The sequence below is a fragment of the Scomber japonicus genome, chromosome 3 (genome assembly GCF_027409825.1).
Source record: "Scomber japonicus isolate fScoJap1 chromosome 3, fScoJap1.pri, whole genome shotgun sequence".
NCBI lineage: Eukaryota > Metazoa > Chordata > Actinopteri > Scombriformes > Scombridae > Scomber > Scomber japonicus.
The window spans coordinates 20,206,027-20,229,546 of record NC_070580.1 but is presented as its reverse complement, the minus strand read 5'-3'; the positions used below and the strand labels follow the sequence as shown (position 1 = coordinate 20,229,546).

Below are 23,520 nucleotides of genomic sequence, written 5' to 3'. Positions count from 1 at the left end.
CAGTAAAATCTCATTTGATAAACTGGCATTTCATGCATTAACCTTGAACTAACTGGATATTTTGCCCACTTGGGGGCAGCATAAACAATCTCTAAACACAACGCTGACATGAACCTTTAAGTCGATGTAGCAAATGTTTTCAGTAAATAATTGTCACACATCTGACAGTTACAGAGCAACATTATCATTCATTAGGAGTTCTGTATTTGGACACCTGGTGAATGTGAGTCCATTCACTCTCATTTTAACTTTGTTTGTTCTGCACCAATCCTGAGAGAAATATTTAAGCTACTAAGTGCTCCAGTGTGTTCACCAGCCAGTTGTTAACTTTGTCTGCCTGATCTTTAGTGCTGTACAGATATTGTACAGTCATTTTTTAGAGCTGCCTGCTGCAGCCAAAAGTGGTGCTATGAGGGCACTGAGACTGAATCAAAACAGAAAAGTTGTGAGCTGCAGAAGCAAAAGATTCAGCTAAAAGACACTATAAAGCTGCAGTTGTCCCTCATATCTACTTGAAGGGCAAATGTAGATTGGTCATTTGATTATAGCCACTTTAATCAACATTTACAGTAAGGCCTCATTCTATAAACATGAACAGGAACATGAGAACAGGTTTGCTCAGTTACTTACAGCCTCTGGATGGAGCTCTGAACATGTAACCTTTGTGGTCGAGGCTCCGTCTGTAGTAATTGGAATTGAAGGGCTCAGGATCTTCATCCCATAACTCAGAAGCCCTAAACAAACATAACACAAAACATTCAGTGTTTTAAGTGTGCAAGATCACTTGCATATTTCTCTGATCCAGTGAGTACATTTATCTTACTCACAAGTTGGGAAAAACTCTTGTTATTCCTCCATCTGTGGACGCAAAAACAGCCAGGAAGCCATACCTGTAAGAGCGGATTTTTAATTAGCAAGTTCTGTGTTTCTTATGAGTTATCTTGTTCTGAAATGCAAGTGATTTTTCCCAATGAACAGTGTGTGGGGATGATGTGTAGAGAAACTCACGAATTGAGGTCCTTGTTCTTCCATACACGTGAGGCCAGCTGCCCAATAATCCGAGAATCCAAAATCAGGTTATGGATGAGGCCTTGGTCACCTGAGATAAAAAATAATTGCAGACTGTCTTAAACAGTAGCCAAAAATACTAATAAAAGCTGTATTACACTTGTGTAACTTACACTCATCAGACTCTGGGGAAATGTCCAACATGAGAGAGAGGAAGTTCTGCAAAAACTGCGTGTTGTTGTCAGAAAGATGAAGACGCTTGCAGTATTCCCTGCAGAGAGAGTAGAATCAGAATCTGTCATTTACTTACAGATAAAAAAAAAGAGAAGAGGTCTGAGAGAGAGAGAGAGAGAGAGAGAGAGAGAGAGAAAGGGAGGGAGGGAGGGAGAGAGAGAAAGAGAGAGATAGATAGATAGATAGATAGATAGATAGATAGATAGATAGATAGATAGATAGATAGATAGATAGATAGATAGATAGATAGATAGATAGAGAAAAAGTCACCTAGGAGCTAGAAACACATGTCCTGATGATTCAAAAGAGCTGGGCAGCAACGACTGCATATCTGTAACAAAGAAAGAGCAAGATGATTTTTCTCTCATCTCTGTGTTACATCTGTCTAAAACAGACTTGAAAGCTCTGCCTACAGGTACTCACACTGGAGCTGCAGCATCACATCACTTAGGTCTGCCTGGATGTAGTACTCATTGTAGGGCGGTAATACCAAACCGAGACTGCAGGTGGCAGCATCCCAAAAGGTAGATGGGTGAATTGATGGGGAGACAGATAAGGAGTGTGTCTTCAATAGTACAGAGAATGAATCCATCACAGTCCTCATCAGCTGCTGGTTGGTTATTATTTGTGATTCATATCATTATAACCACTCACCTGTAATCTGTACCATTGATAGGAGTCCAGGTGTAACCCCTGTGCACCTCGTCAATGTATTGCTACAATGAAGAACACAGTTCAACACACTTCAGTCAAAGATAAAGTAAATGAGCTACAGTTTACCAATTTTAATTTATGTACAATTTTACTCACTAGCTTTATTGTTATTTTGGACATGAAAAACCTAATCTGTGATCCAGATGCAAACGAAACAACTTCTACACCACCAAAATTCAAAACACAGGACTGGAAGATGTCTTAATGCAGAGTCTAACACCAGACAACTTCTAAATCTAAAAACACTAATAATAATCCTATATAATCTAATAATCTAAAAGCAGTGATTACTATTTTCTGATCCTGTAACAGTTTTTAAACAACAGTTATGTTGTAAACAGAAAAAAAAGTCCTTCTTTACTACTACGACGATGACGATGATGAGTAGAAAGAGACTACGAGATGATGTTTATCTCAATATGCTTTAGGCCAACAGTGAAGAAATCAGTTCTTGTGGTGAAGAATTTTTAAACAACTAATTAATTGTGTAGTGAATACGACATCAGTACTGCAGAACATCCTCTGGTCAGAGTCACCTTTGACCCTCAGATGAGGAAATTGAACCAGGTCTGATCGAGACAAACAGGGTCTTTCTCTTGGACAAACAAAGATCCATTAACATTCCATGGGACAGAATCAAGGCTTTGAGCTAATTACAGAGGGACCGTTAAGGGATAATTCACTTGGTAAGAATGAGCCAGTTTGTCCCTCTTCCCACTCTTCCGGTCATAAGGTTTAACCCGAGGCATGGAAAATGGCTTTTCTCACCCCAAACCCGGAGACTCTGGTCTTATGAGGGGTCTCATGAGAAGCTTGTAAGCCATCAAGTCTTCCATGGGCAACCAAGGGTGAGCAGAACTACATAAAGTAACGAAAAACAGACGTGGTGTCTCCTTCGGACGTCATAATTTATCAGAGAGACTCCTTCTCCTCAGAGAAGAATCACACAAACAACGGTCGTAAACTAAAAGACACATTCCGGACTTCCCCCTTCTCTGTGTCTCCTGAAACCACACAGAGCATGAAAGGAAGGAAATTAGTGTTAAATACTCAAGTAAGAACATCTTAGTGAAAAGTATGGTTTAAACAATACCAATCACTTATATCATTATCAATTACCTAAACCTCCACTGTAACAGCTATTACAGCGATCAGAGATAAATGTGTATTTGAAGAACTGTGATTATACTTTCTTACTTTCTTTAGTTTACTTACTTACTAAATTTTGGTATGGAAATGTTTGTTTAATGTGAGAAAGTGTTACACTGATGTTATGCTTACATTTTGGTGATAATCAATTATCTATCATGGAATAAGTAGAATAACTATGTGTTATGTTTGATAATATTAATCCTCTTCAGGTTTTAATGAATGGCAGCTTGATGAATCAAGCTGATGTCATATTAATAACAGAATAATACATCCTGTGTTCTGTGTTAATAGATTATAGTATGCATTTTATAATCAGGATTAAATACTGAATGAATGATAATGATGAAAAGTTACATGGTAAAAGCTGGAAATTAGATCCTCAGAGTAGCTGTGATGAATCTGATTGGCTGACACAACAGCCCTCCTTAGGGACAAAAACCAGCTGCACGCTGTCTTCTGCCCCTTGTTCTCTTGCCCTCTCTCCCCCCTTTTTTGGTCTTAGCATGACCTGAACCGGACTCAGCATGACCCGAACCAGCGGTCTTGCTCTGTCCATCTTTTCTTTTCTTCTTAGCTTAATCTTTAGTTATCCTTCATCTAAGTTTTCTTAAGTTTTGTAATCTTGTAACTTTCACCAGCAACGTCTAGAAAAAGGCCCTTTAAGTGAACACGTCATTAAGTTTTGCATTCAGCCTGTTTTTGACATTTTTGATGATGTTGACGCTGAGATCTCTCCAGAAAGAGAGCTAGTTAAATTAGACCCTTCCTCCATCTTTCATCAACCCGAGAGAACCTTTTGAGCAGACAAACGTCTGTCAACCCTACGACTCATCATAACCGAGAGGAACAAAGTCTGCCAGCGGAAAACGACCGGAACCGGCAGCCTGACGGAGGCCAGCCGACCCGGACATCGAACCCCGCCCGAATCTGCGACGCTGTCTGAGATCTTCCACTTGGTGTGCGTTACGCGTGGTTCTGCAGGACGGACAGCTGAGACCCTCCACGGATGAAAGTAGGATCCAAATATTGCATTAATCAAGGGTTGATGTCAGATCGAGTAATTCAAATTTCCTTTAAAATTAAGGCTCAGTAAAACTTATAGACTAAGTTTCTTAGCTTCCACATAATTACATATCTTTCATTTAAGTTCATCATTCACCATCATCTTTCATTCATGTTGCTATATCGAGTAACCTCTTGAATTCATATTGTATTGTACCATCACATTTATTTATACATCATTGGTTAGTAGTGTGTAGTTAATAAAACCCATAAAACTCAATCAATTGTGTATGTCTATTCTTTGAAGTGATACAGGGGATCTATTGAACCGTAGAGCCACGAACTTTAGATATTTGACTGATTCAGAAATGTATTGATTTATTAATTATTATGATTTAATGATTTATTAATTGGCTAATCAAACAACCAATTAAGAAAAATCTTTTCCTTCATACGAAGGTGGTGCCCCTTATTACGAGAGCTATTTTCAATATCTTTAAGATACCCATTTTACGCTACAATTGATTAGTTAACTCTAAAAATAGTATGTGAAACTTCTGAAATTAAATTCAAATGAAGGATTGGGCCTTTAAAAGGGAATTCTATCGATTTTAAACATCAAAGTCTGTTTACGGGCCTTGGGCAGCACTACCGCATAAGTAAAAAAAAGCTGCATGCAGTCATTGAAACTCTAAAGGGAGCTGTGCAAAGTTTGAAAATGAAATAAAAACATTTGGGGGTGTGGACTCTCAACCCCAACCGGTCGAGGCCGATGGCCGCCCACTTTGAGTCTGGTTCTGCCTGAGGTTTCTTCCTGTTTAAAGGGAGTTTTTTTCTTGCCACTGTCGCCAAGTGCTTGCTAATGTGGGAATGTTGGGTCTCTTTAAATTGAACTTAAAGAGTACGGTTGAGACCTGCTCTATGTGTAAAGTGGCTTGAGATGACTTTTGTTTTGATTTGGTACTATATAAATAAAGATTGATTGATTGATTGGAGTCAGAAAGGACGATGTTACCAGACGTCTGCTGCATCTACAAGCATAATGTGTGAAATAAAAAAGACAATTTCTATGCTTCTTCTGCATCAACATGGATCCTTTTTTTAAACTGCCCATAGTCTGACAGTATTACAGGAGTGCAATGATGAATTGATGAAGTATTCTTTTAACACAATTACAAAACCATTTACTTGGAAATAAATGTATAGCCAAGTTGAAAATTATTACTTTAAATGTCCATTATTTCACTTATTGCATAGCAGAGGTACTTTATGACTCAGCGGGCAGGAAGAGCTCTTGTCTCATCTTTACATTCAGTAAGCTGCACATCACTATAATAGTCTGACAAATAAGCAAAAGCAGCAAGTTTACGAGGATTCGGTTTTTAAATCATAACTTTAAGGTGAGTTCTGTGCAGTAATATGTCAAGTAGGATAAAGTTGACCTTAAACACTTCTCTTAAATAAGTAGTTTGGATAACAAAGCTAAACAGGACTTTATTTAAGCTTGTTTGCCCACACACTGCCCAACGCTGTAAATCTGTGATTATGTGTGAGTATGTGTGTCACCGGGTCTGTGATCGCTACAATGAAGCTGATGAGTAAAATGTAACCAACTGTATTGTAATCAATGAAATAGGATGACTGAACAGTTTATCCAACATGTTAGTGAACTCTACATGGCAGCTGAAATCAGATTTACAGAGTAGAGAGAGATTTGACTTGCCTCATCAATTGACTTGATAAGAGTTTTAATCTGCATGTCTCCTGGTCTTCCATCAATCATCTGTCGCCGGATCTGGCAAATGTAAACACAAAATGATATTTTTACCACAGACATGTTATGAAAACATGTTACACGGGCTGTCAGTGACCTGAGGCAGATCATATTTGTTCGCTGGCCCGATAATAAGTTTGCACATGAGCTTAACAACAGCAAAGAACAGAAAACGCCTGAAAACCAGAAACTTTTCAACTCTACTATGCACTAAGTGCTCACCTCCTCTTTATTGCTGTCCTCCACCTCTGCATCCAGGAAGTCCAGCGTCACAGGCTCAGGTAGGTTCACCAACTAAGAGGGATCGAATGGGAAAAAGACATTTACATAAACATAAATGTAAAACAGGGAGAACAATGTGCTAATCATCAACTGGACATTACTCCACAACAAAGTATGTTTCACCTTTGGCTGAAGATTAGGGTGAAGAAGAAGATATCCATTTGGATCAATAGCAAATATGTAGCCGTTGGCTCCGAGCTGCTTTGGACATAAAAAGTGAGGAATGGCAATTATGTGTCTGTCTTGTTCCTCAAGAATTATATACAATATACAAAAGAAAAGTCACTTACATTGTAACGTGGTGTGAGTCGCTTTATCTCATCAAGATGCACGTCAACTCCCATGACACCTAATATCAGCTGATTCTGGTAAGACAACAGCAGCAAAACAGCGAGTTAAAGGAGTAGTTAGGGAATATGCTTCTTTGGTTTCTTGACAGGAGGAGATGCTAAGCTAAGCTAACCAGCTGCGGTCAGTTTCATTTTTACTTTACATATATGAAAGAGGTATCAATCTTATCACCTAACTGTCAGCAAGAAAGCAAATAAGCGTATTTCACAAAATGTCAAACTATTACTTTTATAGGTGTGGTCTGCTAGGATATTTATTATATACAAAAAGACAAAGGGACCTTAATCTGCAAGTATCATCATATTATTTACTGTTTTGTTACCTGTGAGTTTCCATCCATGGTCAGATTAAATACAGGCAAAGTCCCAGTTACTACCATGCCGAGACCCTACAGAGCCAAAACATAAAGCTCAAAGTTATATAAATGATGAGTTTTTTCAGTGTGTGTATATGTTTGAAGCTATACTTTTGATAAAGGTCAGGAAAAGGGGTCATGCTGTCTCACCAAAGCATCCTGATACACATTGGTCCACTGGACCTGCTTAGCATCACTGCCTGCCAAAACCATGGGGCGCCCCAGCACATCTAGGTACTCCTGACAAAACACAAGTGATACTGGACTTGATCGGCTGCAGCTTCAGGGAAGCAGGGAAGAATGGGTGTGCAAACAAATGGCAGTAGATGTTTCTACAGAGTGAGCGAGCACCACAAGGGGAAGGAGGAACAGAGAATGGGGATCAGCTGTGTCAGAGGCACTAGACAAACCCACCTGGGTGTTAATCCTTATAGCACAGATGGAACGGATCTCAAAATAGTAACCTGGCAAGCGACAGAGAAAAAAGACAAACAGAGAGAGAGAGAAAGAGAGAGAGAGGAAGAGCATGTGTGAGCGAGAGCTATTAGAAAACACAGGAGTGGCGCTCATAAATATTCCAGATTTTACTAGATGCTACTAGACCAGTGACTCAGCCACTTATATCCCACAGATAGGAAGCTGAAAGAGGAATACCACTGAGCTTTAAAACTGAGCTTTCTGTTTTTATACAGTTCAGTCACCATTAGATCAGTAGAAAGTCCAGCCTAAAAGCTCCTGCAGCACCAAAAAAACTCATTCGTTATCAGGATCTGCTTTAAAAAAGTCTGTGTGTCTGCTTTTCTTCTTTTATCAAATACAGTATCCAGTTTCCAATTTTTCAAGAATCAACCATTTTGTTTCAGCAACTAATTATCATATAATTTATCATCTATTATTTTATCAATTAATGTATTAATAAATTGGTCCATAAATCATCATCATTTCTCGCAGACCATGGTGACATCTTCAAATTGTTTTTGTTTTGTCTCCAACAGTCCAAAAAAAACAAAGATATTCACTTTAATGTGACAAAAAAGCAGCACATTTTTACAATTGAGAAGCTGAATCTGGCTCATGTTTGGTATTCTTGTTTAAACAAAAGAAAATATTATATATATATATTGTAATATTATATATATTATATATTTATCAAAATACGCTCAGTGATTTATTTTCTGATCTTGGTGCACTGTTATTCTGTCTAAGCTCTGATTAACTAATTTAAAGTGCACAGGAATTTAAAAGAACAGATTGAATGAGATATTAAAGAAATGACTTTAAAAGTTGCTCAGTTTACTATTGACACTATACAGGACACATCCATCATCTACCAGTGTTTTTAAGTGTTGGGACACTTCAGTCAGACCGCAGTCTTACCTTGTACCTTTTGTAGTATTATTATTATTTAGATAACCTATATACTTACGCTGTAAGTACAGAACGAGGTGATGGAAGCACTCAGGAAGTTCAACTCACCTTTATTCGTGCATGCAATCCACTGTAAGGGTGTGACATCATAGTTGTGTTGACCCACAGAAAAGGTGAATACTCGAACCTTAGGAAGAGATAATAGAGAAAATTAAACACACAGTTTTCACAGGGCAAATTAGATAGCACAGTGCACTTGTTCAAACACTGGATGAGGCTTTAAGGAGTCTGTTATGGGGAGATGAGGAGAGGAAATCAACCGTTTTGTTGGGCCAGTTGTATTGCATGAAGACATCCTGAGCTCTGTCCTCTCCTCCATCAGTGAACAGCATGATTATTTTGTTGCAGTTGGCTCGTGGGACATTTGTCTTCTGAAATATGACAAAAAATAATAATAAAAAGGGGATTAATGAGATTGAACAGCTGAGTTGGTACAGTAAATCAGTACATGGAAAGCTTGATCTGAATCAATATGTCACTTGCATTTAACAGTTGGTTGAAGGCAAAATGAAATCCAGATTTGTAGTCAGTGGTGCCTTTAGCCTGCATCTGCTGCACTGCATCTTTGAAGATCTTTTTGTTGCGCACGTTAGCCTGGACTAGATGCTTGAAGCAAGGCACCACCGCCTCAGCCTTTTCGTTAAACTGAAACACAGAAGGAAGCAATTGGGGCTCAAATATGGTAAGACTGAAATTAAAGGAATGAGGTCAACAAATCCAGAACATACAAATGTGAAATAACAGAAAATCAATTATGCTGTACGTGTAGCAGAGACCAACCCTAGCCACGTTGACATAATCATCATCAGACAGAGTATCCAGCATTTCCATCACTGACGCCTTGATCAGTTTCAGGGTGAGTCCGCTGACACTGCCGCTCCTAAGGGGTGAAACAAGTATCATCCCGGTCATGTGGTCAAACATGGAAAAAAGAAAATACTACATATGGGGCTGAAGAATTATGTAATGGCATGTTTCAGTTCAAAAGGATGTTTGCTAACACTACATTTGAACATGAGCCCAGCTGCAGCTGATTTTAATAAAGCACCACTAAACATGACCTGATGCTGTGCTGCTTACGACGCATGTCTGAAAAACAATGGAGCAGAAAATGAACTGTTCTCTGCCACTGAACAAAAGAGTACTGGTAGAAGCATTCATGTTTGTGTGGAAATGAATTTGGGAACTTTTCCCACAACGAGGATATGTGAAGAAATACTAGTGCAACAAAAAGATAAGAATTCTTTCAGATTTACAAAAAAAATCAATGACAGTCTTTTGATAGTTCTTAAAAACTTGACACGATTATTGCTGCTGATATAAAGACTCCAATAGACCTATTTAATAAGTAAAGTAGTGAGTAAGGGTAGTTATCTACAAGTAGGCAATTATATGCTTCAGTTCTAAGATAAGAGTATCACTCTCTGTGCCTCTGAGTGCCTGATTAAAGTCTTCAGTAAAGCTGAAAATGTTACACGTGGTTTTTTCACGCATTAAATCAAAGACGTGATTTTCCCTGATCAGTCAGCACAAAATTGCAAACCTTGGTGAACAATGAAAAAAGCAATCCCTGCACACTTACTCCAAGTCACAAAATTTAATCAGGAAAATGTTTCAACCCCAATCAGATCTTCACACTGTTTAGTTTGCACCTAAAAGCAGGCCACTAATCTTGGTAAATAGACCCTTGTGTCTTTAAATACTGTCTGGATGAGGGTTGTCCATAGTTCATAACTCATTTTTTCATGTGATAAACAAACATGTTTCATGCTGATGAAAGGTCATTCATGAGGGCTGCTCTCCTATTTATCTCATTCAACTCAACAACAGGATTAACCTTACAGACAGCTGAATATCACCACAATGAATAGCAACCACAGGGACAGCACAGTGGTTGCACAGGCTGCTGTGTTCCAACACATCATTAATTCAGCATGAATTCTTGTTAAAAATAAAGCTACAGCTTAAGCTAACCGCCTACTGGCTGTAGCCTTACAGTATATTCAACAGGTAGACATGAAAGGGCTATAATGTAGAAATGGCCATCTAACTCTCCATTACAAAGCATATAAACGTACAGTATTTTACCCAAATTTTGGACTATTTCGGTAAAGAGTAAAACTCATGTCTCATCAAACTGTATCAACAGTCCGTCATTGTTTCTGCAGTAACACACAATAAAATCATCTCTTCTAAGAACCACTTAGATTCTGTTCTAATGTCTGAATCATCTCTAACATGACCTTTAGGTGGGCTACACCTGATTAGAGGTATGAACTGCACTCTCGCTTTCGGTGCAGTCAGTGCCAGGTGCAGTTTTTCCATTACATTACAACTGCAGTCTGGCCTCTTTCTCTAGCACTGATGGCCAATTGGACCAGAAGCATAGAAAAGCTGCTCACTTATGTAAAATAACACTGTTCACTGTGTTTACTTATGAGTGAGAAAGTGCTAGGAAGATGGGGGAAAAAAACTTCACAGACTGGTTCCAACACATGTTAATTATTTAAAACTTCAAGAAAAGAAGAGGGCTCCACATATAAAGCACATTAAAGCTATTTGCTAAACCCAATAAAAATAACAACTTTTTAAAATATGAATTACTTACACATCAACAAGAATGACCATATCTTTGGGGGATGAGGCACCCTGGATGTACCTGTGAAAAGAAAGGATAAAGTACTTTAACCCTCTAAATCTACTAATTATGTGAAAGATTACACCATGAAATAATGTATCAAGCAGTATACTGTACCAGGGCCTCCTCCTGACATCATACAGATCAATTTTATCTGGAGCTTTCCAAGGTGAAGCTGTAAAAGCAAAAAGAAAATGTTTCCCTCAAACTTCAAGGTATGTCTTCTTTCACACACAAAGGCACACTTAAGTTCACCTGTCACATCTGACATCAGTTAGGGAAAAACAGAAGTGGCTGTTAAAACCAAGGGATCCAGGGGTAGCGTTGCTCCTTTTAAAAGGACATGAGCTCTCCTGAAAATATGATTTGTGAAATTTTGGGGGGTCTCTAAAATATTGACAATATGCTATTTTTTGCTATGCATTTGTATTGTTGTGTCTCTTCATCGTCATTGATCATGCATAAAATGTTGATGTATGACTCATGCATGATGTATGACTCATGCATGAGGGTGATTCATCACAAATTCACTTTCATTAAGATACTACCATGCATGCTGTTCTTGCCATCATCATCTAAATGTGGTGGGGCAATATTGTAAGCTTAAATCACTATAACTTAAAGATCAGTCAAAAACAACCTCCCATCCCACTTCATAGAAAATACTGAGTTCCCCTGAATGTCAGGCATAATTTACATCCTAGTTAAAATGTACCTGGGTAGTAGCGGGTGACTCCTGTTGCACTCCCAAATGCCTGCCACAGCAGCGACGGGTCCTCCCGACTGTTCTCCATGAACACCTTCTCCAGCGCCTGTGTCCAGTTCAGCTCATTCAGAATGACTGGAGCTGATGAGAAAAAGGTCATCGATATGCTCCTTAGAATATGTCAGATAAATAAAATGACGACTACTGTGTAAAAAAAAACAAAACATCATATGCACTCCACTTGCCTCCTTTATAAATGTCTGTGGGAATCTGAACAGCCGTGTAGGAGTAGTTGACATTGTTTTTGAAATTTGGATCGTAAACAAACTCCAGCTTGATGTGAGAAGGATTTTCCACCTCTCCTTCTCCATCCATGGAATACTATGAGAACATGAGAAAACAAGCATATTAAACTAACTTTCATCCTTTCATCAGCACTGTTAGAATTCTACTTCCTCTACTTCAGAAAATGATAATTGTGCATTTTTAACATTGTATTTCTATTCATTCAAATAATCTTCCTTCTGCTAAATGGTTTCAATAATTATAAATAAAACACAAGTATCAGTTTTTTTGTCCCTTACTCACATAATCCAGCTCTGCCTTGGAGTCATAATATGCCATGTCTAGCTCCTGGAAGAAAACAGATGGGATGCAAAACATTATGAGGACTAGAAGTCACGTGTTCATGCAGATCAAGTCACCCTCTGGACACACTAAGAATACTTAATTAGGGCTCCAACTGAAGATTAATAGTTATTGTTCATTATTGATTAAACCTGTCCAAAAATGTGTGTTTTGGCACCATTTTGATTAATCTGCTCCTCAAAGTAGAAAAATTCTGTTTTGAAAGTGTCAAAAATAATGAATAATAACAGAAGAGTAATCAAATGATCACTGAAATGTGTTTTTGAAATCAGTTTTTGTTGTAACTGACAAAAATGACAGGCTCACAACAGCCTCCTAAACAATAAATATGAATAAAGTGCAACAGCAAACCTTTACTCAAAGTAACTACTCAGATTTCACTGAAATCATACCATGTCACTATCCTGACTTCATGCTGTTTATGGGTCAAAGCTTAATGAGACTTTATTATAAAAACATCAAAACCAATAAATAACATGGACAGTGGGACACGAACAAAAACATGTTGCTTGGATCTGAGCATCAAAGCTAATTTTGCTTGGAAAGAACAGGTCTATCGATGTGCCGATTGACAGCTGCTTAAATGCTTAGACTGAAAAGATTAATCTATTTTTTGCAATTAATCAATTTAACATTCTGTAATTTCAAAGTTATTGCTAAAATTTCCATATTTAACTGTCAAAAAACACCAAACTGTTCAGTTTACAATGATTAAAAAAAGAAGAGAAAAGAAGCAAATCCTCCCATTTGCAAAGCTGTAACCACCAAATGTTAACTATTGTTTGCTGCTTAGTACTGTCACATTATGAATCAGTCGACAAGCTGTGAGGCTCAGGCAGAGCATCGCCATCTGGTAGTCTGAGTTTCTGTGGAGACCTAACACACTTCACAAAAAGCTGTGGCATCTACTCAGAGGCCGATATCTTTCTATTTTAGGCCTGTTCTGATTACCAAACATCTCCAAAGAGAGTTATAGCCTATATTACAATTTAACTAAACATGACACCTCTCCCTCGGTCTCCTGTTTGTCTTCTTGCTGTTAATCAGTACAGATCTCCTGTCTTCTGAGGAGCACATTCCTATAAACATTTAGCTTTCTTTATCAGTAGGTCACATTTTTTCAATCTCAATTTTAAGGTCAACATGGACAAAGCCTTTAAAATTACAATTCCATGACAACTGGACTAAGGTTATCTGCTGAGGAAGATGGTACAATTGGATTAAAAGATCCACTGGGTAACCTTGTGGTGTGATTATTTTATCAAACAGTTTTTACACTGTGTCTTGAAATAACTTGAATTAAATTACATATTTGTGTGAGAGCATCACCTTGAGTCATAGTCACTGTTAATCTTAAATCAAATTAAAAGATATATTTCAAATTTTTTGGGAAATATTCATATTTGTTTTCTTGTTGAGAGTTTGAAGAGTACTATTCAGTAATACTCTCATGTCTGCACAGTAAATATGAAGCTACAGGGAGCAACCAGTTAGCTTAGCTTGGTACAGGGCCATAGAGAGATCTATATGGCTCTGGCTTGGTATACAGACTGTTGTTTATTGTTTTACACTTGGTTATGTGCCAAGCTGTTCACATATGCAGATTAAATTTAATGTGATCTACAGTATGTTGATAGATAAACATATTTGCATATAAAGTTATTTCACAGAGGACACAGAAGAAAAACAATTAGCAGAGACCATGCTTGTGGTTGAAATGGATTTTTACAAAAGAATCTCGAAAGAGACCCGAAAGCTCTGGAAAAAACTGGTAAGTGGATACTGAGTCTGTTGGGTCTAAACTACTACAGTATTTTCAGGATAAAGAATACACTTTCAAGCTCAAGTTTCAATTCAAACACTTGAACTTCTTCACGATTCACTTCACAATGTTTCAATGATAGGATAAAACATGCAAAACCACCAGTGTTCTTCTAAAACAACGGGCGGATTCAGTGCCTCTGAAAAGGATGCGGGAGGCCATGTGAGAGGATGAGGTTAACCCCGTCTCATTTTGTTGGGCAAACGAAGCAGACCAAGTGGAAAAGTGGAATGCCAATGTGTTTGGGACTCAACAGAGCCACACGGCTGAATGCACTCAGTCATCTGTTTCAGCCAGTCGAGCACTGAGGGAGCAGCTTAGCTGAATGGGGAATGCTCTTTCTCTCTCACCGGTTTTAGAGTCAAAACACTGAGAGACAGACCCATCTGGTCTGAATTATTTTAATCAGTGGTTAAATTTGAGTTTGTAAAATGTGCATTATGTAAGGGAATATGTTGATCTTTTCTGGCATAGACAACTTTATTTTAGCAGTAGATAGACAGGAAACATGGGAGAGAGAGCGGGCTGTGACATGCAGCAAAGGATCTCCAGCAGGGATTCGAACCTGAGGATGAGTCTGCACACCCCTCTTCTGTCTTTTGACTCAAACTTTGATTTAGGAAGGAGATGGCATGGATGACGTACTAAATAAAAGTAATTGTGACTGTGAAAACAATTTAAAAATACATCATTTTAACTGCATTTATAAAGATATTTAAGTATTTACCTTTATCCCATCCTGCCATAGATGCTCTCTCTGCAGCCGCTCTGCTTCACTGGCTAACCTCTGCATGTTAAAAACAGAAACACTCACATTAGTGGAGCCGGTTAAATTACATGTCTGCTCTCTCTTAAACAAAGAAGAGAGAACATTGTGAAAGCAGGTGCAAGGAATCACACAGTGGATTTCTCTGAACCTGCCACGGTTCAACTGTCCTGCATTTTACACCACAAAAGAACCAATCAGACAATATCAGGAAAGTTGTCGATCGAAATTTGATGTATTTGTCTTCATTTCTTCTTTGCTGGCAATGTCAGACAGCCACCAGTTATTCCCTCTTTTAGCCAAAACGTTAAAAACATGCTATTAAAAGTATATGAAAATAATCTACTGGACATATAAAGCCTGTAGCTGAGCTTTAGGTTTGTGGATTTAAGGAAGCTCAGCAAGATCATTCTAAATGAATAAAATTTTCATTTTCTATTAAAGGATTTCCTGCATAAGTAAAACATAAGGTTATACTGTGAGCTATATCATTATTTCTAAGAAGAAAAATATTTACAGTAAAAAAAAGAAATGAAGAAGCACAGTCAGTGGTATCAGTGAGCTGTCAGTGTTTCATATTTATCAGAAAAAGACTTACATCAAGGGCTTTGCGCTTCTTAGCCAGAAGTTTCTCTATATCTGAGGCCACCTTCTCCACAATCTTCCGAGGCTGATTCCTCACCACACTGAACCTTCTTCTTTCTTCATTGTATATCTGAAAATGTTTTTATTGACAATATTAAAAACATCAGAACAATGATAGCTTCAAATCATTCCTGCTGACCATTGCTCTTTCGGCTGACTGTGTTACCATTAGTATGGTTGATTATCTTTGTGGTGCTATTTAATATTTGAAAAGAAGCATTTTGTAAAATTACACCAACAAAACATGAAACAAGAAACTGTTGAAGTTTGAACCTCAAAATCTCAGAACAAAAATTATTATTCAAAGCTTGTGGATGTGCAAAAGAAAAATCTCTTTACATTTACAAACTGACGACACTTGTTGTGTTTGAACTTTAAATACAAACCTAAATATGGATATTGGATGGATATTTTCGTGATATCTATTCAAACAAAAATGTCTTTCACTGAGGAATCATATTACTGGGGTTTCACTTCTAAATTACACAATGTGGCATTTATCATAGAAAGAGCATTCAAACTCACATTGAGGATATTTATCTCATTAAGACACTTCAAGTTCAAGAACACAATTGTTTTGAAGTAAAGACTGGTGAGACATCCAGTTTTATTTCCTCTAACAACAATGTCTTCCAATACAGTATCTATGAGGCTGATTATACCTCAGACTGAAGTAATAAATTATACAAATATTACTTGGTATGATTTAGTCAAGAGGCTAAAACCAAATACAAACAGAAAGAAACTAGATTCACCCATATAACATTTGTCTCCAGTAGGTCTAAAGTTAAATTAGACTACACATGGAAACACAACAGTTAACTTAATTTACAACATTTTAATTATAATAATATATATTATTTATCTTTCATTTCATTCATTTATCTTTGCAAAATTGCACTAACTTCCACATCAATGTTACCTGATTTATACTGTTTGATGAACTGTTGTGTCATGTGTGTCTTGTAAGGTGTCCTTGAGTGCTTTGAAAGGCACCCTTTAAATAAAATGCATTACCATTATTATTTTTATTAAACGGCTCTGTTAAATTGACTCTCTGTGGTCTGACATTTAAGATTAAGAGTTTACATTTTTACATCTAATTGTTATCCCTTTATGGTCAAAATCGTTATTTTTGTTGGTTTCTAAAACTGACAGAGATTGTATTATGCTGCAGGTGTAAAGCCAGTGGAGATATACCATTTTCATTGCACCTGCAGGATCTATATACAAACATACAGTATGTAGAAACCACAGCAGTAACTGGGAGTTCAGCAGGTTCATTCTCATCACATATGCAGCAGTAAAAGGCTCCTATAGTGTAACATAAATCTGGTGTGTCTAGTGTCTAAGCTGTGCAGAAATATGTCGGCGAGTAGATGAAGACAAGAGGGGAGACAGTGACCTGGATGCATGAATTTGGCAAACATGCGTGCATACTATAAATGGACTTCACGAAATGAACTTCAAGACATCTCTCAAGTTTTGTACTGACCAGATGCTTTACTGGCCGAGGCTGACATCTTGCATCCATCTCTCACAGATGGGAACATGCAGTAATGAACACAGTATCACTGTGTGAACTGTGAGCTGTCTGAGAAAAACTAGGGCCTGTGTGGAACAGATTCAGAGTAGAGATGATCCACTGACGATGCCCGAAGCTTTTAACAATATACATTCATTTTCACACAAGATGAGGTGAAAGCAAACCACTGATCGTGAGATTATATCAAACAAACCTCACTAAAAGATCAATTCTCAGGCACATAATCAGCCTTACTTTTATAGCCTCATGTCGGTCTGCGTGTCGGTCAGTCAGTCAGTCCAAGACTGGTGGATGAATCACCATTTGACATTCTTGGTTACCAGAGGTTGCATCTCTCTCTCATTTTACTCTCTAGTATCATTATGACGCTGACATTTGTGGTTATGACTAAATCTCAAAATTTAAATGTATCCAAAACAAAGAAAGAATTCATCACCATGGGAAATATTACAACTGGTACCCATCATTTGAGCATTTTCATCATGTACATGTTAACACAGACATAAACATGAACATTTAGCTGAAGCATTACTGTGCCGAAATACAGCCTAATAGAACTGCTTGGTATTTTTGTTTTTATTAATTATTAAGGTGGTCTTGGAGGGATTTGGAGGGATTTTTGAGATCTCATCTAAAAATAGCACCATCAAAAATAGTCCTGCAAAACCACAGTGCAGCAGTCTACAGTAAGTAGTGATAATGTGATACAGTGGACCTGTATCACAATGGTTATCGAATGCAAAATCATGACTTTTTAGTGTCTTGGAAACTGAATATAATGTTTCATTCACATTGTCATTATCACTGTATTTCCACAGGCAGAGTAAAACAATTTCTTTAACAGATCGAGACTGTTTCAAGAACATGGAGGGATTAATGAGGATTGAATGAACAAGTAAGTCTCACATCAAGGCATTACTGCAGGCTGCAGGCTGACCATCTGCTCTGCTGTGACACAAACAGAGAGGACACGTGCTGCTGCTCTCTGCCGAGGGAACGCCCCCACACATCTTTCCAGAACAGGCCACTCTTGTCCCCTACAGAGGATCTTTTATCCAATTTTTAGCATTTGGCTTTTCAGGGACTGCCCCTTATTCCCAGTCTCCTTCTACAGCAATGATGTGACATTACTTCCAAGTTACAATGTTGAATTCAGGTTTAAATGCTCACAGACTGTGATCATTGTGAGAAATCAGGTGAAAGCAAATCTAAAAATATCAATTCAGTTTTATTTTGACGGCTTTTAATTTTAATTATCGATTAATCTGCATTTTGCATCGATATACTTTTGACTAATTAGTCAGTTGTTATGTATGAAATGCCACAAAAAAGGAAAAAAAAATGGACATATTTAAACATATTTGGTTGAAATATGACTCAATAATAAATAAATTATCCAAATAGCTACATAGACAAATAATGATGTTTCTTGAGTACTGATGTAACTGTGTTAAAAAGATTGATTTTACCCTTTAAAGGGTCAGTTCATATTTCTTCATTTACCACTTGTGGTTTTTAGCCATTCATACAGTTGTGCTTTTATTAGTCTCAGTTCAGTGATAACTGTCTCTAGTTCAACCTCAATAGAATGGAGGTGAAAAGAAAAAATAGTCCCCATGGAAAATCATATTCAGACTCAAAATCCATTTCCCCTCCATGTACTAGGGTGGTGCCAGATGGAAGTGACATTTGATTTTAGATTTGGTGGCACCGACCATTTAACCGTAAAAAGTAAGGTTTTCTCGTTTATGTTTCAGAAATCACTTTAGTGCAGAGAGCCAGGGGTAATCACATTACTTAAATGATGATAACATAATGATGATGACGATCACAACATGATTGATACAAGATGCCTGTCATATGCATTAATATGGAGGCAGTACATGATCAGCTTATGAGAGCTGACACAAGGTCTGAGTATTCCTGAATGTAGGTGTTATCGAGCTCATGACTTCATAAAATATAATACTAGATTTTCAAAATCTAACCACTCTAGGCATGTGTTCCGGCATTTCTCTCACTTCATAGGAATTACACTATGTGTGCAAAATTGATAATTATTTCAAACAATTCACAAGGTGCCACCAAAATTTGTCAACAGCATCTAAAAAACAGAGCATAGATTCTGAAAACTGCTGAATATAAACCTCATTAGAGTTTTATGTCTGTTCAGGAAAAACTAAATATTCAAGTGTTACTCTGCAAGGAGCCACAGAAAATCATGAAAAAAAGTTTCAAGGAAGAAGACTGCAGTTGTTTTCTTGTTTTATATACCTGTTTATCACTTAATGGATTTAAAGATGTTTTGCTGACCTCTTTGCTTAGGCCATTTCTTATTGGGTTAATGCAGCACTATGATGAGTAAGACCTGTATAGTATAAAAAGAGAGTACACACTCACCCCTTTCAACTGCTGAGCTCCAGTGATGTGCTGAAAGACTGTGTCAATCTCCTGCTCGATACGCCGGGCCCAGTGCATTATCCTGGTGAAAAACATCAAAGGCTGACTGTCACAAAAGGCAAACAAATGCAAAAGATACATAATATGTGTGTGTATGTGTGTGTGTGTGTGTGTGTGTGTGTGTGTGTGTGATGGGGTGGTGGTGCTGCAACAGAAATATCACAAAAATGATAAAAACTTGCTTTATTTTCGAGAAGCTTGACAACTGTAGCAGGATTCAATCCTATGGCTCTTTGATAAACATGTAGTAAATTTTCAAAAATCTACATGCAGTATTTGCTTGCACATTGTGATCATCACAATTAATAAAGCCACAGTAATGCAGGCCAGGAAAACTCGAAAAAATAAGTAGACAGGAGACTAATCGGACAAAACAACTGGTCAGATCTGTGACTTTTGACCTCCCTTCATGAAAAATATGTCTGACTACAGCTGAATACAGTGTGCTGCATTTCCCAAATCTCTACAACTTTTATTTAAATGACTGTTGAAAGGAGGAATACATGAGCCTTCAGGAGTATTTAATAACATTTCTGGACACTTCAGCTTGTAGTTGGCTTTAAAATGTAATATCTGGATAGTTAAATTCATGTTTGTGAAGAGCGGTAACTGTCTCGCTCCATGTCAGAAACCTGACAAATTAGGCTTGGCTCTGTGATGAGCTTGTGTGGTGAAGCAGCTCATTAGACTGCAGTGAAACGTGGGTTGTGTTCTGTTTTTACTTCAACTGCAAATTGCTTGACTTTCCAAGCCCATCTTATCCTACACTGTGTTATCAGTTCTGAACCAGAAGACGTTGCTTTGGCCCCAAATAAAATCCACCCACAAGTTGCTTTGATGATTTTCATTTATAACTTTGCAGTAACAAACATCTATTTGTCCAGAAGCTGACTTCATACAACCCTGCATTTGTGTTACAGTATCCTCAGTCTCCAAAAGTTGTATTTTAATTCTATTTTGTCTGAAAACAGACGTACAAATCCTTATAATGTTAAGTTAGAAAACAATAGAATGTGTGGACTGCAGTGTGGAAATCTGATAGTATTTATCAATGGCTGGTCAAATTATCTACATTTTGCATATAGGGTGATATATTTTAAATACATAGCATAATCACCAAAAGACTTAAAATATAGAATCTTATTGTGGACTGCTTACTGGATAGTCATCCCACAATGACAATATAAGTCTTCCAGTTTTATAGATTCTTCTCCAACTCTCATCCTATAGATTGTGTTTATGTTCAAATTCCTTTTCAATCCAGCAACATTTGACCCTGAACGCTCTAACAGTGACAAGATGAAAGCACGTAAGAAAATGTTCTCAGGAGCTGAATTTATTACAAACTAGCTAGATATTTAATCACATCAGTGCAACCAGTTGTGTTGTCAGTGCATCAAACAAATGTTTGGCAAGGACCAAACTGCAGCTGATGATGGTGAGGACTGCCAGCGCCAACATGTTTTTAAAAGAGAACATATTTCAAATGAGTCAAAATGTTTGGGTAACTGGCTATTTAACCAATGAGTGTCCAACACCATCAGCACATCAAAAAATCTCTTTGTTAAATGCCAACTCCAGCACAGAAATCACACCCACCATCCAATGCACACCAGGCGCCAGAAACACCACCAGCACTGTATCAGCACATGTGGTTCCTGCAGCTAATTCCCTCTCTGCCCACACAAACATCACCCTTGATGTTGAAGTGGCATTCACAAGAAAAGGAGGATACACAGATTAAAGCTGCAGTTGGTAGGTCTTATGAAAGTAACTTTTTGTCATATTTGCTAAGACTGTCACTATGTAAAGACAGCATTACATGAAACTAGTAATCTGTAAAAAAAACAAAAAAAAAACAGGTTCATTTAGCCCCACCTACTGCTCCTACTGCAAATTGCCAGAATCCACCGCGAAAAACAATCAGAGCCAGGATTGTGTCTGGTGGAGTGTCTGACAGCTGTCAATCACACTCATAGCCCCCTCCCCCTTCCTCCCCAGCTCGGTCAAGCTCATATCTATCTATCTATCTATCTATCTATCTCTCATATACCTTTTATCCTCGAGAAAAACAACAATATCAATGGGATGTGGAGTTCATTCTGAGATAATTTTACCCCCTGACTCGGGAAGGAACATGTCCAGAAAAGTGCATATACTTAAGTAACACCCTCACCCTCTTCTTCTTCCATGAGCAATCTTATTATTTGTAGAAGATACAGTAACAGAGGGAAAAAAACATCAAGCAGATCTCAAGAAAAAGAGAGGTGGCATAAAAGGAGCTCGTGATGAATCGCAGAGGCCTCCACCCTCCTGCAGTTGTCATAACAGAAGAGAAATTTGCATTGGAATATAATATTTCCACAATTTGCTGTCCTGCCAGAATTGATGCTGTTATGTTTATAGAGATGCATTTTTTTGAAACTGTCAGATCCTGTTATTGTATTGAAGTGAATGGTGTGTGGCTGGAAGGTGGAAACATAGCGAGTGGTTTGGAAAGGCATTTAAAATGAGGCGAAATCCACTCTGTGAGGTCAAAATATGTTTTAGGAGTCTAGAGACTATATAATATTTGTGTTTTAGACTCCCTGCATGCTCAGACTTTGCTACCGCATCATCAAGAGACCCTGAGGATCACTGAATGGATGCAGCTTCCATAAAGACTCACTTGTTCAACCTTCATTCATTGCCCAAACAGGTGATCATGTAATTTAGCCTGGCTAAATGGATTAAGGAAGACATTGTGAAGGCAAAAAAATAATTTGGGCTCGCTCCCTAAACGACTTCGAACCTGGAAATAAATCTTAATACCTGGAAAATAGCCCTGGATCCTGTTAGTGCCCAGAGAGTCAATTCATTATCAGTCTGACAGCTCCCAGTAGATTTACGAGACAACATCACAGATTAAAGTCTTGTTGGTCTTGTTTCTAGCGTAGGACAGGCCACAAATCTTGACTCAACTGTCCACATCCGCAGAAAGACATGGCTACTCTTTCAGAGACATTTTCACTTTTCACAAGGCAATCAGGACTGTATTTAATTATTTACAACCCCCTCCCTCCTCTTTTTTGGATTTTAGTAAGAGCTGAACATAGGGGACTTAAAAGACTTGTAGACCTGATGATGAATGGATGGCTCTGGGTACAGACTTTTAACACTCTATTTTTTCTTTTTTCAGCTAAAAATGCCATCTAGATCTAACCTAACTCCAGCAACTCCAACAACAAGCATAACACTATTTAAAAGTGAGATCATTTTCAGTCTGAAGCGGTAAAAAAAAAAAAAAAAACTTTTATAGTCTAGTGTGTTAATGTGATTACTGCAGTCACCTTGATTTCAGGTTTGTGAAAATGATAACTGAGCAGCTACTTTTGCTACAGAGACACTTCTCCAGACATTCCACAGAACAACAGTGAGTCAGCATGTTGAGATTTTCACACAATTCTTATTTGTTTGGCAGAAATTAAAGATCTAATATAAAAATAGCCATGATTTAAAAAAGAAACAAACAGAGACAAGAGCCAGGCTTTCATTTGCAATCTTGGGATTATTTTTGAGACTCAATCAGTTTGATTTTAGACATTTTGTCTGTGTTTCATTGTTTTCAAATTTATAAATTGGGAACACCACAAATAACCAAAACAGGTGAGGAAATCCATAGAGGAAAGTCAAATCCTAAATCACATTTAAGTTAAATCCACATTTAATTAATTCTTGATCATTCTTAATGGATTGATGTGCTGCTTTTTCTTCATTTAAATGCACCTATACAGTGTACAGTAACAGTGATCCTGCAGGTGTATTGCATGTCATACCATGTAAGATGGGTCAAGTAAAATCTTGTCACAATCTGTGTTAGACTTTAAGATATCTGTCTTAAAGTCATATGTGATGGTGAATATTCTGATCACACTGCAGTGTAGGACCTCATAAGGTAATTCAGTCTTTTTCTCTACTTCTGAATAAACTTTATCCTCCAAATTTCAACT

General features: G+C 37.7%; 1 protein-coding gene across 1 annotated transcript in view; it reads right to left on the bottom strand.

Moving 5' to 3' along the window:
- Positions 1–23,520, bottom strand: part of LOC128355174 (voltage-dependent calcium channel subunit alpha-2/delta-2-like) — a 31,072-nt gene that overhangs the window by 4,150 nt on the left and 3,402 nt on the right. Inside the window, exons 2-27 of the mRNA XM_053315414.1 lie at positions 19,472–19,553; positions 15,479–15,595; positions 14,842–14,901; positions 12,233–12,277; positions 11,890–12,025; positions 11,654–11,785; positions 11,056–11,113; positions 10,909–10,959; positions 9,081–9,180; positions 8,784–8,945; positions 8,561–8,671; positions 8,349–8,427; positions 7,287–7,336; positions 7,023–7,112; positions 6,840–6,905; positions 6,457–6,531; positions 6,290–6,364; positions 6,107–6,178; positions 5,834–5,905; positions 1,897–1,958; positions 1,666–1,742; positions 1,513–1,573; positions 1,182–1,279; positions 1,009–1,099; positions 828–890; positions 631–734 (exon numbers count right to left, since the gene is read on the bottom strand). Of these exons, the coding sequence (XP_053171389.1) occupies positions 631–734; positions 828–890; positions 1,009–1,099; positions 1,182–1,279; positions 1,513–1,573; positions 1,666–1,742; positions 1,897–1,958; positions 5,834–5,905; positions 6,107–6,178; positions 6,290–6,364; positions 6,457–6,531; positions 6,840–6,905; positions 7,023–7,112; positions 7,287–7,336; positions 8,349–8,427; positions 8,561–8,671; positions 8,784–8,945; positions 9,081–9,180; positions 10,909–10,959; positions 11,056–11,113; positions 11,654–11,785; positions 11,890–12,025; positions 12,233–12,277; positions 14,842–14,901; positions 15,479–15,595; positions 19,472–19,553 (2,189 nt within the window). The remainder of the gene's footprint in view (positions 1–630; positions 735–827; positions 891–1,008; positions 1,100–1,181; positions 1,280–1,512; positions 1,574–1,665; positions 1,743–1,896; positions 1,959–5,833; positions 5,906–6,106; positions 6,179–6,289; positions 6,365–6,456; positions 6,532–6,839; positions 6,906–7,022; positions 7,113–7,286; positions 7,337–8,348; positions 8,428–8,560; positions 8,672–8,783; positions 8,946–9,080; positions 9,181–10,908; positions 10,960–11,055; positions 11,114–11,653; positions 11,786–11,889; positions 12,026–12,232; positions 12,278–14,841; positions 14,902–15,478; positions 15,596–19,471; positions 19,554–23,520) is intronic.